Below are 14,097 nucleotides of genomic sequence, written 5' to 3' on the forward strand. Positions count from 1 at the left end.
CAGGGCTACCAGGATGAGAGACACATCTTGCCCATCTTCTAGGAGATCACAATCTAGAGGGGGATATGGATATACAAATGTTGAACTATTACATGTTATGTGATGATATAGAAAAGGTTATAAACAAACATCTTTTAGAAAATAAGAAAGGAAATCAAGGAAGGCTTCACAGAAGAGGTGACATTGGGGTTAGGTCTTGGAGGTTGAAGAGAAGGATTTTGGGGAGGAAAGACTGGGGAATGTGAACAAAGTAACAGAAGAATGGGAGTGACCAGTGTGTTTAGAGTCTTTCAGCGAGCCAGGTGGTGAGGCTTTGGGACTGGAGAACAAGTGGTCCAATAAATGCTGTGCAAGAGAGCTCTGCCTGTAGGCAAGGCACTGATATTTAAGATGTCTAATCAGGGAAGGACATGATCATATCTGTGAGTGTGAAAGACAATTGTGGTGGGAGGTGGTGGGACTGAAGAGGAGAGAAAGTATTTAGAAGGTTTAAATAGTTGAGGCCTGAATTAACGAGGAAGGGACATAGGGTAACAGCACTGAGAACTGGGAAGTTCAAGGAACTATGTGGAGGTAATCTTCATTTATTTACTTTTGGCTGCATTGGGTCTTTGTTGCTGTGCAAAGTCTTTCTCAAGTTGCAGTGAGCAGGGGCTACTCTTCATTGCAGTGCACGGACTTCTCATTGCGGTGGCTTCTCTTGTTGCAGAGCACAGGCTCTAGGCGTGTGAGCTTCAGTAGTTGTGGCTCGTGGGCTCCAGAGCACAGGCTCAGTAGTTGTAGCACACAGGCTTGATTCCTCCGTGGCATGAGGGATCTTCCGGGACCAGGGCTCGAACCCCTGTCCCCTGCATTGGTAGATGGATGCTTAACCGCTGCGCCACCAGGGAAGTCCCTGTGGAGGTAATCTTAATAAGTGTTTTATATGTGTGTGTAGGCGGGCTTTGGGGAGAGGGAAGTCATTATGAGCAACATGAATGTTTTCACCATCTTACCTGGGTTAAGTGCAGGAAGAAAAGCAAGTCTACAGAGGTAAAGGGTGATGCATTTGATTTTGAGCAAGTTGAATTTTGGGTGCTTGTGGATCCTCCAGCTGGAGACATCTAGATGTCTAGGCAGCCAGAGGGATGGTTGTAGCACTCTGGGTTCGGAGCCTGTAGGCGGTGGTTGAAAAATCTGAGATTGGAGGAAACTGCCCAAAGAGGGTGTGGAGAGTGAGAAATAAGAGGACCAAAGGTGAAGCTAGGGAGAAGCCAGTGGGCCAGAAGAAGAGGTGGCATCAAAGGGCATTTAGGAAATGTAGTCAATACACAGGAGAGCAGGAGTGCACTGCATCGTGACAGCTGGAGGGTAAGACATTGAAAGGAGGGAGTCACCAAGACTGTCAATTTCCTCTGCACGGTCAAGCGACGTGAAGGCTGGAAAGTGACTTCTCCTCCAGCCCAGCTATCATTGTTGGAGGCTTTTTTTGTTGATGTTGTTTTTCATGCTTACACAATTTTGATTTTATGGATCACCTTGATAGGAAATCTCTTCAGGTGTTTTAGATAAGAACAGAAGGTCTGTGTAGCAGTCTGTGTAGCAGTTCCCAGAGGGCCCTACGCAGATGGGTAACTTCCCCCTGCACAAGCTAGAAAAACACTCCCTGACATCACACCATTATTCCCGGGCACCCAGGGGAAGCAAATGACAGAGAATGCAGGTGGATTGCTTTGTCAGGCACTCCCAGGAGAGAAGGGGCCAATTCCAAGGCTCATGTGTCTCAATACTGTGAAGCAGCCACTGAGAATACAAATGTCTTGTTCCAAAGCGAAGGAAGAAGCAAATCAGGCAAAGGTTGAGTCTGAAAGCCTCCCAGCAGGAGACTCAAACTCTTTCAAGGTCACGGCCGCCATCCAGGTAACCTACAGACCTCCACGCTGGCGCACCGGCCTAGAAGGGTGCCCTTGGTTCTCACTGCTGCCTTTTCTCTTTCTCCACCTCTCTGTACCCCATGGGCAAATCCTCAAGCACATGCCCTAAATGCTGTGCTACTCCTACTTCTGTATTTTCTCACTCTCCGGGGGCAGGGGGACATCCTGGTCATCCTTCAAGGCTCGGTCTTTCTTTGGATTCTTCCGAGACACCTGGCATAAGGCTAAGTACGTAGAAAGTGCTCAATCAATACGCACTGACTTTTCCTTTTGGTGGGGAGAGAAGACTGTTTCTCTTCTCACCAGCCTTCTTAGGCTGTATCCCATCTGCACTCCCAGCCCCTCTGCCTGCCCCGCTGCTGCATCCTTTTCAGGTAGGAAGAAGGGCCAACCCTCCTGCTTGGAGTCCATCCAGAGCGTTCAGCGGACCTGTTCTCACTGGAGGGCAGTGTCGCTGTTAAAGGTCAGTGCTTTTGGGAAGTTCGGAAGCTTGTCCTCTCTTCCTCCTTGACCTTCCCTGTGGGAAGAGGCTTGGTCATCTCTTCCCCTTGGCCAGGCCACCTCTTCCTTTAAGCAAGGAATCAGGTTGCCCCAGGAAGTCCTGATGGGCAGGAAGTGAAAGGCAGGCAAGAGCAAAGCCTTGTGGGTTTGAACCTGTAGCTCTGAGACACAACCAGTAACGCACCTTGGGCAAGGTAACATTCTTCTGAGCTTCTCAGTTTTTAAAGTTTTTGGTGCATCTTATTTTAGTCTGCAAACCTGGAATTTTTAAGTCCACCTCTAAAAGGAAGCTCTGAGGTTAAAGTAATAAAGCAATGTAATGCTTAGCACATAATAAGAACTCAAGGAAACATTCATTTTCTTTCTCTATTCATGGTGAAAATCAGGAAACTAAAGGCATCTTAAAGATCTCTGGGAAGAGCATTAACTGCAAGACACTTTCTAAGCAAGCTACTGGCGCTATGTGTAAAATTCCTCTGGAAATCTCTGCAGCAGCTCTTCAGCATTCACTTATTTCTGCACACATAAACATTATAACAACGGACTGTAATTTTTATCTAATTATAGAGCTACTCAGGCATCCAGGGATTCTGAATTTGTTTTTGCATTGTTGGTGTACATAAGAGGCAAGGAAACCTTTCATTTCTGAAATCGAATCTGAAAAATGGCAAGGGATTTGCGAACAGCTCTATCCAAATCATTTCTAGACGTTAAGTTCTAATTTACCCTCTGCAGTGTGTCTTTAAAGCAGGGTCTGGGTGGGAACCATGACTGGAGGTTTGCTGGGGAGGCAGGGATGGGGTTGGGGTGGGGGGATGAGCGAGTAGCCTATAGCAGCTTGTGGTGCATTCGGAAACAGAAATGCAGACTGAAAGATGACCCTGGACTACCCTCGAGAATCTGCAAAGAGCCTGCGAGTCCAATAGTGCATTTGATCCTCGTAGCAACCCTGACAGGTCCGTATTTGTAGTCTCTTCGTTAGGTGAAAATATGGTGACTCAGGAAGGGAAGGGGAACCAGGATTTATCAAAATAGGTATGGTTCATTTAATTCTTACAGCAACCCTGGGAAGTTGGCATTGTTATTCCCATTTTACAGATGAGAAAACTGAGGCTTCAGAGAGGTCAAGTACAGACACATAGCCAGTAAGATGCATAGTAAGTAGATCTATTAAGATCCAGTGCCTCATTCTGTCCTCTCTATTTGCCCTCTCTGGCTTGCTCCCTCTCTCTTTTTCCCTTTCCCTCCTACCTCTTCCCTCCCTCCATCCCTCTTTCATTACCATGCATGCAGACTTAGAGACACTGTTCTATAATTACAAAAGGTATTGTCTGGTCTTTCCTCAGTTTCCCCTTCTGGGAGAGGAACAGCTGCACGCATGTGGAAATTAAAGGAAAGCGCCAGGCAAGCACTGTCTTTCTTTGCCAGGGTCCATTCATTTTTGCTTTGGGGGCTGGGAATTAGCTGTGGTCACATGAGCAGAGATTGCCTCGTCCACTAAAAAGTCCGTGACAGAAGAAGTGCGAGTGAAAGTCACCTACCATCTGTTCAGTTGCAGAGACTCAGTCAGAAACAAAGTGAATTGGAGGGGAAATGAGCTCACAGTGAGGAAAGCTTGGGCTGTGTCTGGAGCCTACAGGCTGCTCAATGGCCACTACACGTGGGCTGTCTGGTCAGAGCTCAGCTTTGAAGTTGTCTCCACTATCAGTTTTTTTCTCTTCACTGAGCAAGTGAGGTTGGGGTGCTGGCTGCTGTTTTAGCTCCTGGCTTCAGCTTGTATCCCATAGTCAGAGGGACCCCATCAAGCCAGCTGCTAGGCGAGGTTCCAGATCTCTTCCCCCGATCCCAGGAATTGGGCATCAAGGTGGCTCACCTTCCTTGGTCACCCCTCCTGGGAAGGGGGCTGGGACCCCTTCTTCTGTCCCCGTGCCAAGTCCAGATCCTCAGCTCCATCCCGGCCTCCTCCTCCGGTCTCATCCCCCGCACCTGGTCAGTCCTGGGAACTGCCAACCCTCCATCCTAAGTACCGAGCAAATTCGTCCTGTCTGCTTCGCCCCACTGCCGCTATCTTGTCCCTGTTATTTGTTGCCTGGAGTTTTGCAGTTCCCTCCAGATGGTCTTTCCAGGTCCAGACCTGATCCCCTCCTATCATCATCCAGTGAGACCCTTCTAAACACAAATCCAGTCATGTCACTTCTTGGATTCAAATGCTTCAATGAAGTCTCCTCTGCCAGCCAGGCTCAAATTCTCCACAAGGCTTACAAACCCCTCACCTCCAAAACACCCAGTTTCCAGCCCTTCCCACTCCCCTCCTTCTCAGTCCTCTCGCATAACCGGGAGAGTCCTTCGGGAGGTGGCTGAGGTGTCAGCGTCACCTCCTCTGGGAAGGCTGCCCTGATCCCTCCACCCCACCGCACTCCTACACAGCCCATGCCACCCTTTCCCCACCCTTAGTGGGAGCGCTGCATTATAGTTGTTCAACTCGTTTCTTTCCCCCAAGTAGACTGTAAGCTCTACGATGCCAGGGGCTGCGACTGTGTGGCCCCAGTGGCCAGCACAGACAGGCACATAGTAGGTGCTCACAGGATGTTTGTGGGGAATGTCAACGCCCTGTGCTCCCGGAGTCCAGAGGGAAGCGTGCGCCAGATATGACCACATCCACATCCTCGCTGGCACGAGTGAAGAGGGGAGTCAAGAAAGTTTCGGTAGATCAGGCAAGACCCTACAGACACTGACAGCTGACCGCCCTGAGACCACCCTTTTTGCCAGGACCCTAGTCCACACATGGCTCTTGGGTTGTCAGGAAACCCTTTCTCCTGCGGCATTCCCTGGTACCCTGTCCTGATTTATTCATTGCCATAGCATTTACGAATCTACATGCATAGCATAGACATATCTACATGCATACCATAGACATATCTATATATGTATCTACATACATAGCATATAAGTAGCTACATTTATAGCATATATATACATCTAGACATATGCATATATTTTAATTATTTCTTTGTCTCCTTCCACTAGATTATAAGGCTCAGAAGGGAAGGGTTTTTTTTTTTCTTCTTGTTTTTGTTTTGTTTTGTCTTTGTCTTGTTTTTTGTATTTTTTGTTCAGTGACATAACCCCAGCATCTAGAACATACGTGGCTCGCAATAGGCAAGGTTTCCCCAGCCCCACTGGGAAGAGGTACCTGGTCCTTCCTTCTCTCTCTCATTTAAAACTTTTTTAAAAAAATTGCAAAATGAACCATAAATACAGAAAACCACATAAGTATCGCTTAATTAGTTATTTTAGAGTGTCTGCCTTAATAAAGGTCACTCAGTTCACGAAACAGAACTTCGCAGGGCATTCCGAAGGTCCATCCACGTCCTCCGTTCCAGTTATAATCCCCTCTCCCATCCCGTTAATCACTTTCCATTTCTTTATAGTTTTATCGTCCATTTTAGACACTACAGTTTAGTCTTTGACCATTTTTTGCTAAGTTTGATTTGTCTTCTAAGTCTTTAGAAACAATCTACAGGTTCTCTCTTTATCTCCTTCCTTACAATTTATTTATTGAAGAGCGTGTGCCCTTGATCTGTAGTCTTTCCCACTGCCTGGATTTTACTTTTTTTTCTTTTAATTTATTTTTTTGAAGTATAGTTGATTTACAATGTTGTGTTAATTTCTGCTGTACAGCAAAGTGATTCAGTTTTATATATATATATATACTTTTTCATATTCTTTTCCATTTTGGTTTATCACAGGGTATTGAATATAGTTCCCGGTGATATTTAGTAGGACCTTGTTGTTCATCCTGGATTTTACTTCTGTATACTCGTTCAATATCTTCTGCCCCTGTGATTCTTGCAAATTGGGAACTGGATTCCTGGTCACACAGGTTTGGCGCCTTTGATAAGACTACAGACTTGTGTTCTTCCATCAGGAGATACATTTGTCTTTCCTTTTTGTGCTGTTAACTCCTAGATCCATGAATTCATTGAGAGTTGGAAAATGATGATATTTTCATTCTATAATTTCTTTAAATTGTATTAGCTTGAATAATTTTATGATGTTTCCACTCACCTGATCTTGCAGTTCATGCAGGAAAGACAGAAAAAAAATGGTTTCTTTCCCTTTTTTTTTTTTTTTTTTTTTTTTTTTTTGCGGTACCCGGGCCTCTCACTGCTGCGACCTCTCCCGTTGCGGAGCACAGGCTCCGGACGCGCAGGCTCAGCGGCCATGGCTCACGGGCCCAGCCGCTCCGCGGCACGTGGGATCCTCCCGGACCGGGGCACGAACCCGCGTCCCCTGCATCAGCAGGCGGACTCCCAACCACTGCGCCACCAGGGAAGCCCTCTTTCCCTTTTTTCACTAGTTTGCAACACAACAGATCAGTTCCCTATCATCCACCAAAGGTTATCAACCCTTACAAATGTCGTTATAAGCTCATAAAGTTTAAAATAGTTGCTGGTTTTTGATCGACTGTTTTAACAATGATCCACACTGGGGATAAAATTATTCCATCTTTGGACAGTGGAAGCTTCTTCAATGTAGTTTCTGAGCCCTTTAGAGGTACTAAGAAGCATGATGGCTTCTTCGCATTCTAGTAGGACAAGAGGTTCCAGGTTTATCTTGCACATTTCCTGTCCCAGCCGCAGAATCAAACATATCTCCAAAATTAAAAAAACAAAAAACCCAACTGTGATATGTTACTTCCAGACCACAATCTGACCCCTAGTCATGCTCACATATACTTATACTGCGTTGGAAATTCTTTCTAGGATTTTTCCCATATTTATATCTCCCCATCTTCCTTCTAGTTCTCATGTCTTCTTAAGCTCTTCTTGCTGTGAAAGTTTCTCAGACTTCCTTTGTTTTACTTTATTTTTTATTTTTTAACATCTTTATTGGAGTAGAATTGCTTTACAATGGTGTGTTAGTTTCTGCTGTATCACAAAGTGAATCAGCTATACATGTATCCCCATATCTCCTCCCTCTTGCGTCTCCCTGCCACCCTCCCTATCCCTCCCCTCTAGGTGGTCACAAAGCACCGAGCTGATCTCCCTGTGCTATGCGGCTGCTTCCCACTAGCTATCTATTTTACATTTGGTAGCGTCTATATGTCCATGCCGCTGTCTCACTTCATCCCAGCTTACCCTTCCCTCTCCTCGTGTCCTCAAGTCCATTCTCTACGTCTGCATCTTTATTCCTGTCCTGCCCCTAGGTTCTTCAGAACCATTTTTTTTTTTAGATTCCCTATATATGTGTTAGCCTACGGTATTTGTTTTTCTCTTTCTGACTTCCTTTGTTTTAAATGACCTTGACCGTTTTGAGGAGTACTGGTCAGATATGTTGTAGAACGTCTTTCAGTTGGGATGTGTCTGGCGTTTCCTCGTGGTTAGGTTATGGGTTTTGGGGAGGAAGACCACGGAGCTCACGGCATTCTCGTCACAGCTCATCCACGTGACATCGCTGTTGACGTTAGCCATTATCAGCTGGCGGAGGTAGTGTGTACCAGGTTTCTCCACGTGCCCCGCCATCCACGCTGTGGAAGTCACCTTCAGCGTAGCCATACTTGGGGAGAGGGGCTTAAGGTCCACCTCACAGAGCACAGATTATCTACATAAATGACTTGGATTTTTCCCCATGGGAAATTTGTCTGTTCTTCACCTTTTATTTATTCATTCAACCATTTATTTACATCAGTGAACCTATGGATCTTTATTTTATATTTGGGGTTATAATCCAATACTATTTTATTTATTTTCTTGCTTAAGTTGTTCCAGCTCTGGTTCTAGGGAGCTCTCCCTGTGTCCCTTTGACATACTTCCACGTGTGTGTATGCTTTAACATTTCCTTCTTTTCTGGCCCTAAATGATGTTCCAGGCTCCTCTTGCCTATGTACTACCCCAGACTTAGAATCAGCTGGCTCTCCAGGGAGCCCTGGTTCCTTATATTGGATATGGATATTAGAAATCAAGATCAGGGCTGTGTTCATTGCTTGATGTGGTGTTACTACTGAGGCATCACTGCTCCTGGGTGTTCTCTGCTGACAGAGCAAGGACACACATTTGTGTATTCTAATCTGTGTCGATAAACATATCTGTGTTTATACAGACAGCCTATATCTAACTATATCTATAGTGAGCTAAACAAATTCATAGTAATGTCTCCAACTCTAATCCTTGATCATATGGATCATTCTAGCGTTTTCTCCTTGCTTATCTGTGACCTTCTCCGTCAACAGTGAGAAACTTGACTCTCACAGTCTTCCATCCATTTACTTAACTGTTCAGTTATAGTGCACATACACCGTGGGCCAGGTTGTTCACACATAGCTCCGTGAGAAACACCTTTATCAGCTGACGCACAGTGCGCTACTGCACAGTTCTTTTTGCGTTTGGTCCTCAAGAGTCCACGTATCTCCACACTTACTTAGGAACCACCTTTTCTTCCCACCCCCTTTGGTGAGGTTGTTTTCGCACTTTTAATACAGTTACGTTCTTTTATCGCAGTCTGATTTCATCGTGGGTTTCCCTGAACTCGTAAACAATTTGAAAACATCTGTATACATTAAGGTTTTCATTCTTTGTGCTGTAAAGTTCTATGGGATTTTACAAATGCATAGTATCATGTATACACCATTACGGTGTCATCCTGAATCGTTTCACCACCCTAAAAACATCTCCAGGGCTTCGTCTATGCAATAATACTCTTCCTCCTCACTCCCCAAGTAATATCCTCCTTCCCTTTGCATGCTCTCTGATTTTAGTTGAGCATTTCATGTGATTCCATTTTGTTTCCTTTCTTAGCATATCAATTTTATTTGTTTTAATTTTTTTTTAGTGTTTGCCCTAGAGTTTACAATATGCTTTTGAAATTAATCTAGGTCTACCTTCAAATTATACTGTAGCACTTCATGCATAATGGGGTTACCTGAAAACAAAGCATCCCAAATTCCTCCCCCACGTGCCTTACTGACGCTGCTGTCATTCATGTCACTCATCCATATGTATAACCACTAAATACATCGTTATTGTTACTTTAAACAGTTATCTTTTAGATCAATTAAGAATATGAGGGCTTCCCTGGTGGCGCAGTGGTTGAGATTCCCCTGCTGATGCAGGGGACACGGGTTCGTGTGGGAAGATCCCACATGCCGCGGAGCGGCTGGGCCCGTGAGCCGTGGCCGCTGAGCCTGCGCGTCCGGAGCCTGTGCTCCCCAACGGGAGAGGCCACAGCAGTGAGAGGCCCGCGTAACGCAAAAAAAAAAAAAAAAAAAAAAAAAAAAAAAGAATATGAAAAAACATTTTATTTAACTTCATTATTCCTTCTCTGATGCTCTTCCTTTCTCTGCGTAGAGCAAGTTTCTGACCTACTTCATTTTCCTTCTGTTGGAAGAACTATTTTTTTAAAAACATTTCTTGCAAGGAAGGTCATTCGGAAATGCCATTTTTATTTGTCTGATAAAGTCTTCATTTCTCTTTTGCTTTTGAAGGATACAGACTTCTAGGTTGGTGGCTCCAGCTCCGTTCTCTTCCTGCTTGCACAGTTTCTGATGAGAAGCACCGTGTAATTCTTCCTGTTCCTCGATAGGTAAGTAGTAACCCCCTCCCCACACGGCCCTGCACTGTGTCTTCCGTTAAGACTTTGTCTTTGGTTTTCTGCAGTTTGAATATGACATACTTAAGTGTGTTATTTATTTGTTTGGTTACTTATTTATTGTGTTTATCCTGCCTAGTGTTCCAGGAGGTTCCTGGTTCTGTGGTTTGGTGTCTGTCATTAATTTTAGAAAATCTTCAGCCATTATTACTTCAAAGATGTTTTCTGCTCAGCTCTCCTTTTATCTCCTTCTGGTATTCCAATTATGCATAAGTTACACCTTTTGGAATTGTCCCAGAGTTCTTGAATGCTTTGATCTTTACTTTTTAAAATTTCATTTGTCTCTTTGCATTTCAATCTGGGAAGTTTCTATTGACCTATATGCAAGCTCACTGATTCTTTCCTTGGCCTTGTTGAATCTACTGATGTGCCCATCAAAGGCATTCGTTATTTCTATTATGGTGTTTTTGAGTTCTAACATTTCTTTTTGACTTAGAGTTTCTAACCATTGGGTTGGAATATATTGCCCATCTTTTCTTGCATGGTGTCTACTTTTCCCGTTGGAACACTTGATATGGTAATAATAGTTATTTCAAATTCTCTTTCTGATAATTTCAACAGCTGTGTCATAACTTGAGTCTAGTTCTGATGATTGCTTTGTCTCTTCTTCCCTTTTGACACGACTTGTAATTTTCTGTTGAAAACTGGTTATATTGTATCAGGTAATAGAAACTGAGGTGAATACACCTTTACTGTGAGGATTTATAAATATATTAATCTGGTTAGAGGTTGGGCTATGCTTGGTGTTTGCAGTACCTGTATGTACCAGTGACTCCAGATTCTTCTTGTTTCCTTGTGTTTGAACCGAACTCCCCTAAATACTGAGAAAGAATCTGGGTCTTGCAATTCTTTCAGCCACAGCCCACAAATAATATACTGGATTGTTGGTGTGGGGCATGGGGCTTTGTCAATCCTTTAAATCTCCTTTTCGACTTTAAAATAGTCTTCCTTTCCACATTCTATTTCTCTTAAGGCATTATGTGCTATGTTTATGTGCCCTATGTTCCCTCGTATTAAGTCTTCACTTCTGAAATGTATCTTTCTTTTATTTTTATTTCCTTTTTGAACACTCTTCCCAAATCGCTAAGTTTTTTTCTAATTCTGATTTAGGCTGTCATTTGATGTCGTAAATCACATTAAGGGTTTCAGTTCTTTTTGAAATAGTAGGTTAATGTTTTGTTATATGTTGTAGGCATGTCTTTTTGGAGTGCTTTCATTGCCTATCAGGATATTAGTCTACTTTTAATTCTTGTTTTTCTTATAATAGCTTATTATGGGATTGTCATCAATACATTTTGTTGCTAATTGTTGTATAAAATTAACTTGGTTGAACATTTATAAAGAGGTGTTGTTCGGGATAGTTTATTCTTTAACTCCACAGAGACTTCTTTAGTTGTTTTCACATAGTATTCAAAACATGATGGCTAGATTCCCTTTCCACTTTTACTTGGACCCTCCCTTCTTCATTATAACCCTGTTGTGAGTAATTTTGATCCTATTCATACAGTTCCTTCCAGGGCCCTATCCTGGGAGGGAGATTTGACTGGTCAGTTTGGGGAGTTCATAGTGTCTGACAATTCTGGCTCTTTGGACCTTAACTGCAGACCTTTGCGCTCACCTGACGTTGGATTGGGCAAACCCCCTCCCACTTTCAATTGCTTTTGCAGTTCGGCCCATGGCACTTCCCAGTGAATATCTGTTGGCGATACTGGGGCTCTTTTTTTCCCAGATACGACAGATGCCTACTTGTTTCTTTCCAATTCCTCCCACACAGATGTTGATGTCACCCCCAGTCTTGGGGCTCTTGGGAGATTGTCATTCCCATTTTTAAATTTATGGGTTTACCACATCACCTATTTTTGTTGTAAATATGGTCCTTGAGGTTTTTGGTTTTATGCAGTTGTTCAGATATGTGGGAATTCTGAGAAATTCAGAAATGTACTACTTCTACCACCATCTTCCCTGAATCCCTTTTCTCCTTACATCCCTGCCAATCTGGAAAAGGTCAAGCATTGCCATCCCCTGACTGTTAGTTAACCTGAACATCTTTCCTTCACAGAATAATGTTACAACCTTCCTCAGAAACCTTCAGGGTCTCCTTCCTGCTCCCAGATTCAATTCTAAATCCCTTACCAGAGCACGCGGACATTGCGCTCCTGCTGGTTATATCCCTTTTCAGCCATGGCCCCCACCACACCCTTGCACGAACGCTTGACCCCTGAGTTGTCCATTTACTCACCGTCTACAAACACGAGGTCGTTCACATCTCTGTGCTTTCGCCTGCACTCTTTCCTAAGCTGGGAACACTCTTCCCCTCTTTCCCCCTCACCCTACTCAGCTCAAAGCAGCACCCCTTCTGCCAACTTTCTTAAACCACCTAGGCAGAATGAATCACTGATTCTGGCACAAAGCAGTTAAGTAATTAAAAGCACAGACTGTCTCTGTGTTCCAATTCCAGCTCAGTCATCGTATAGATGGGGATTAGAATGCTGCCTTACTTATTGGTTATTTTTGAGGCTTTATTGAGACAATCTGTGCAAAGGATTTAGCACTTTCCTGGCACATAACAAATGCTCAGTAACTGGAAGCCATTATTAACGTCTCTCTCTCCCCCCCCCCCCACTAAATTATATCTTAGAAGATGCAGACTTCTTCTTGCAAAATGATACCATCCTCAAGGGCTAGCAAGTTGCTTTGCCTGTATTAGACATTTAACTAATATTTGTTGATGTTATTTTTAACCACACGAAAGGGGGAAGTTCCTGGTTAGTTTAGGGAGAAGGGAATTTATCTGAGAAAAGAGGCAAGGGTTACCTTACAGTGCAGGAGAGAGGAAAAAACATGGTCTTCGGACTAATCCAGAACTAGATTTAAATGCTGGCTCTGGCACCTATAACCTGTATAATAAAAGTCTGTGTCTAACAGAGTCTTAAGAGTCCAGGCTGTGGAGCTAGACTTCCTGGGTTTGAATCCAGGCTGTAACAATTTTCAGCTGTGAGACCTTGGGCAACTTATTTCATTACTCTGGACCTCAGTTCTCTCCTCTTTCAAGTGGGTAATAATGACAGTACCTACCTCATAGGGTTGCCATGAGAATTAGGTGTGTCACTGTATATAAAGAATTTGGATCAGGGACTGGCCACATATATTTGTTTGTAGTATTATTAGAGAGCCAATTTTGCTGACGCTGGAAGCTATGATCCTGTATCTATGAACAACAAAGAGGTAATTAACAAAGGGACAAGTTAATGGTGATGGAAGGACTTATACTTACTTTCTGCATCATGGGTACAATGTCAAATAAAAGGGAGGCCTATGTTGATTTTGGCTGTTGTTTTTATTAAGATTGGGAAAAAGCTCGTGCCTTGGTAGAGGACTGAGATTATTATGCAGCGTAAGACAACCAGAACAGACTCTGATACTGTCAAATATCTTGCTATGAATCCTGGATCCCGTTATTGTAAACTCTGATCCCTTGAAAAGGTCAGCGGCTATAGCTCCAGGTGAGGGCCCCTCAGCTCACAAAGACATTTCATCTGATAACCTAGTCCCTTCATATTTACCTTGAAGAAGGAAGCAAACTTTGTATTGCCGTGATAAATAGAAGAACGATAAACGCACAGACCAAGTTTGATTTGAATACTTCGTCCCTCATTTGAGAATACTGTAATTAAAAAAAAAAAAAGGAGAATGAATTACTTTGCAGCAGAGTTGGGCACTTGGAAGAGTTAAGTTTTACTAGTGTTTGGAGTCGGGGATAAACATCAAGAAGAGACAAGGCATTTAAATGTATATATTTTTTAAATTAAGAGGCGTCCATATCTTAATAAAACCTTCACGGAGCATTATCTCCATCCCTCCCACCAACCTTCCAGTGAGAGCCCAGGGGGGGAATGCGATTCCCTTCATAGTAAAGGGGAACGAGAGAGGGACTTTGCATAAACTTATAAACCAGTTCTCCTCCTCCCTCCCAACTAACATCATTTTAACAAAACAGAAGAGCACACATCCATATACACAGCAAATCAAATTCACA

General features: G+C 43.6%; 1 protein-coding gene across 4 annotated transcripts in view; it reads right to left on the bottom strand.

Moving 5' to 3' along the window:
- Positions 1-14,097, bottom strand: part of ADCY8 (adenylate cyclase 8) — a 220,095-nt gene that overhangs the window by 63,419 nt on the left and 142,579 nt on the right. For 3 of the 4 annotated variants that reach the window (XM_059042851.2, XM_067017164.1, XM_067017165.1), the window contains one exon: positions 13,625-13,725. The exons of the other annotated variant lie outside the window; for it this stretch is intronic. In XM_059042851.2, the coding sequence (XP_058898834.1) occupies positions 13,625-13,725 (101 nt within the window). The remainder of the gene's footprint in view (positions 1-13,624; positions 13,726-14,097) is intronic. 4 annotated transcript variants of the gene reach the window in all.

Source organism: Kogia breviceps, chromosome 17 (assembly GCF_026419965.1).
Source record: "Kogia breviceps isolate mKogBre1 chromosome 17, mKogBre1 haplotype 1, whole genome shotgun sequence".
In the NCBI taxonomy this organism is placed as follows: Eukaryota; Metazoa; Chordata; class Mammalia; order Artiodactyla; family Physeteridae; genus Kogia; species Kogia breviceps.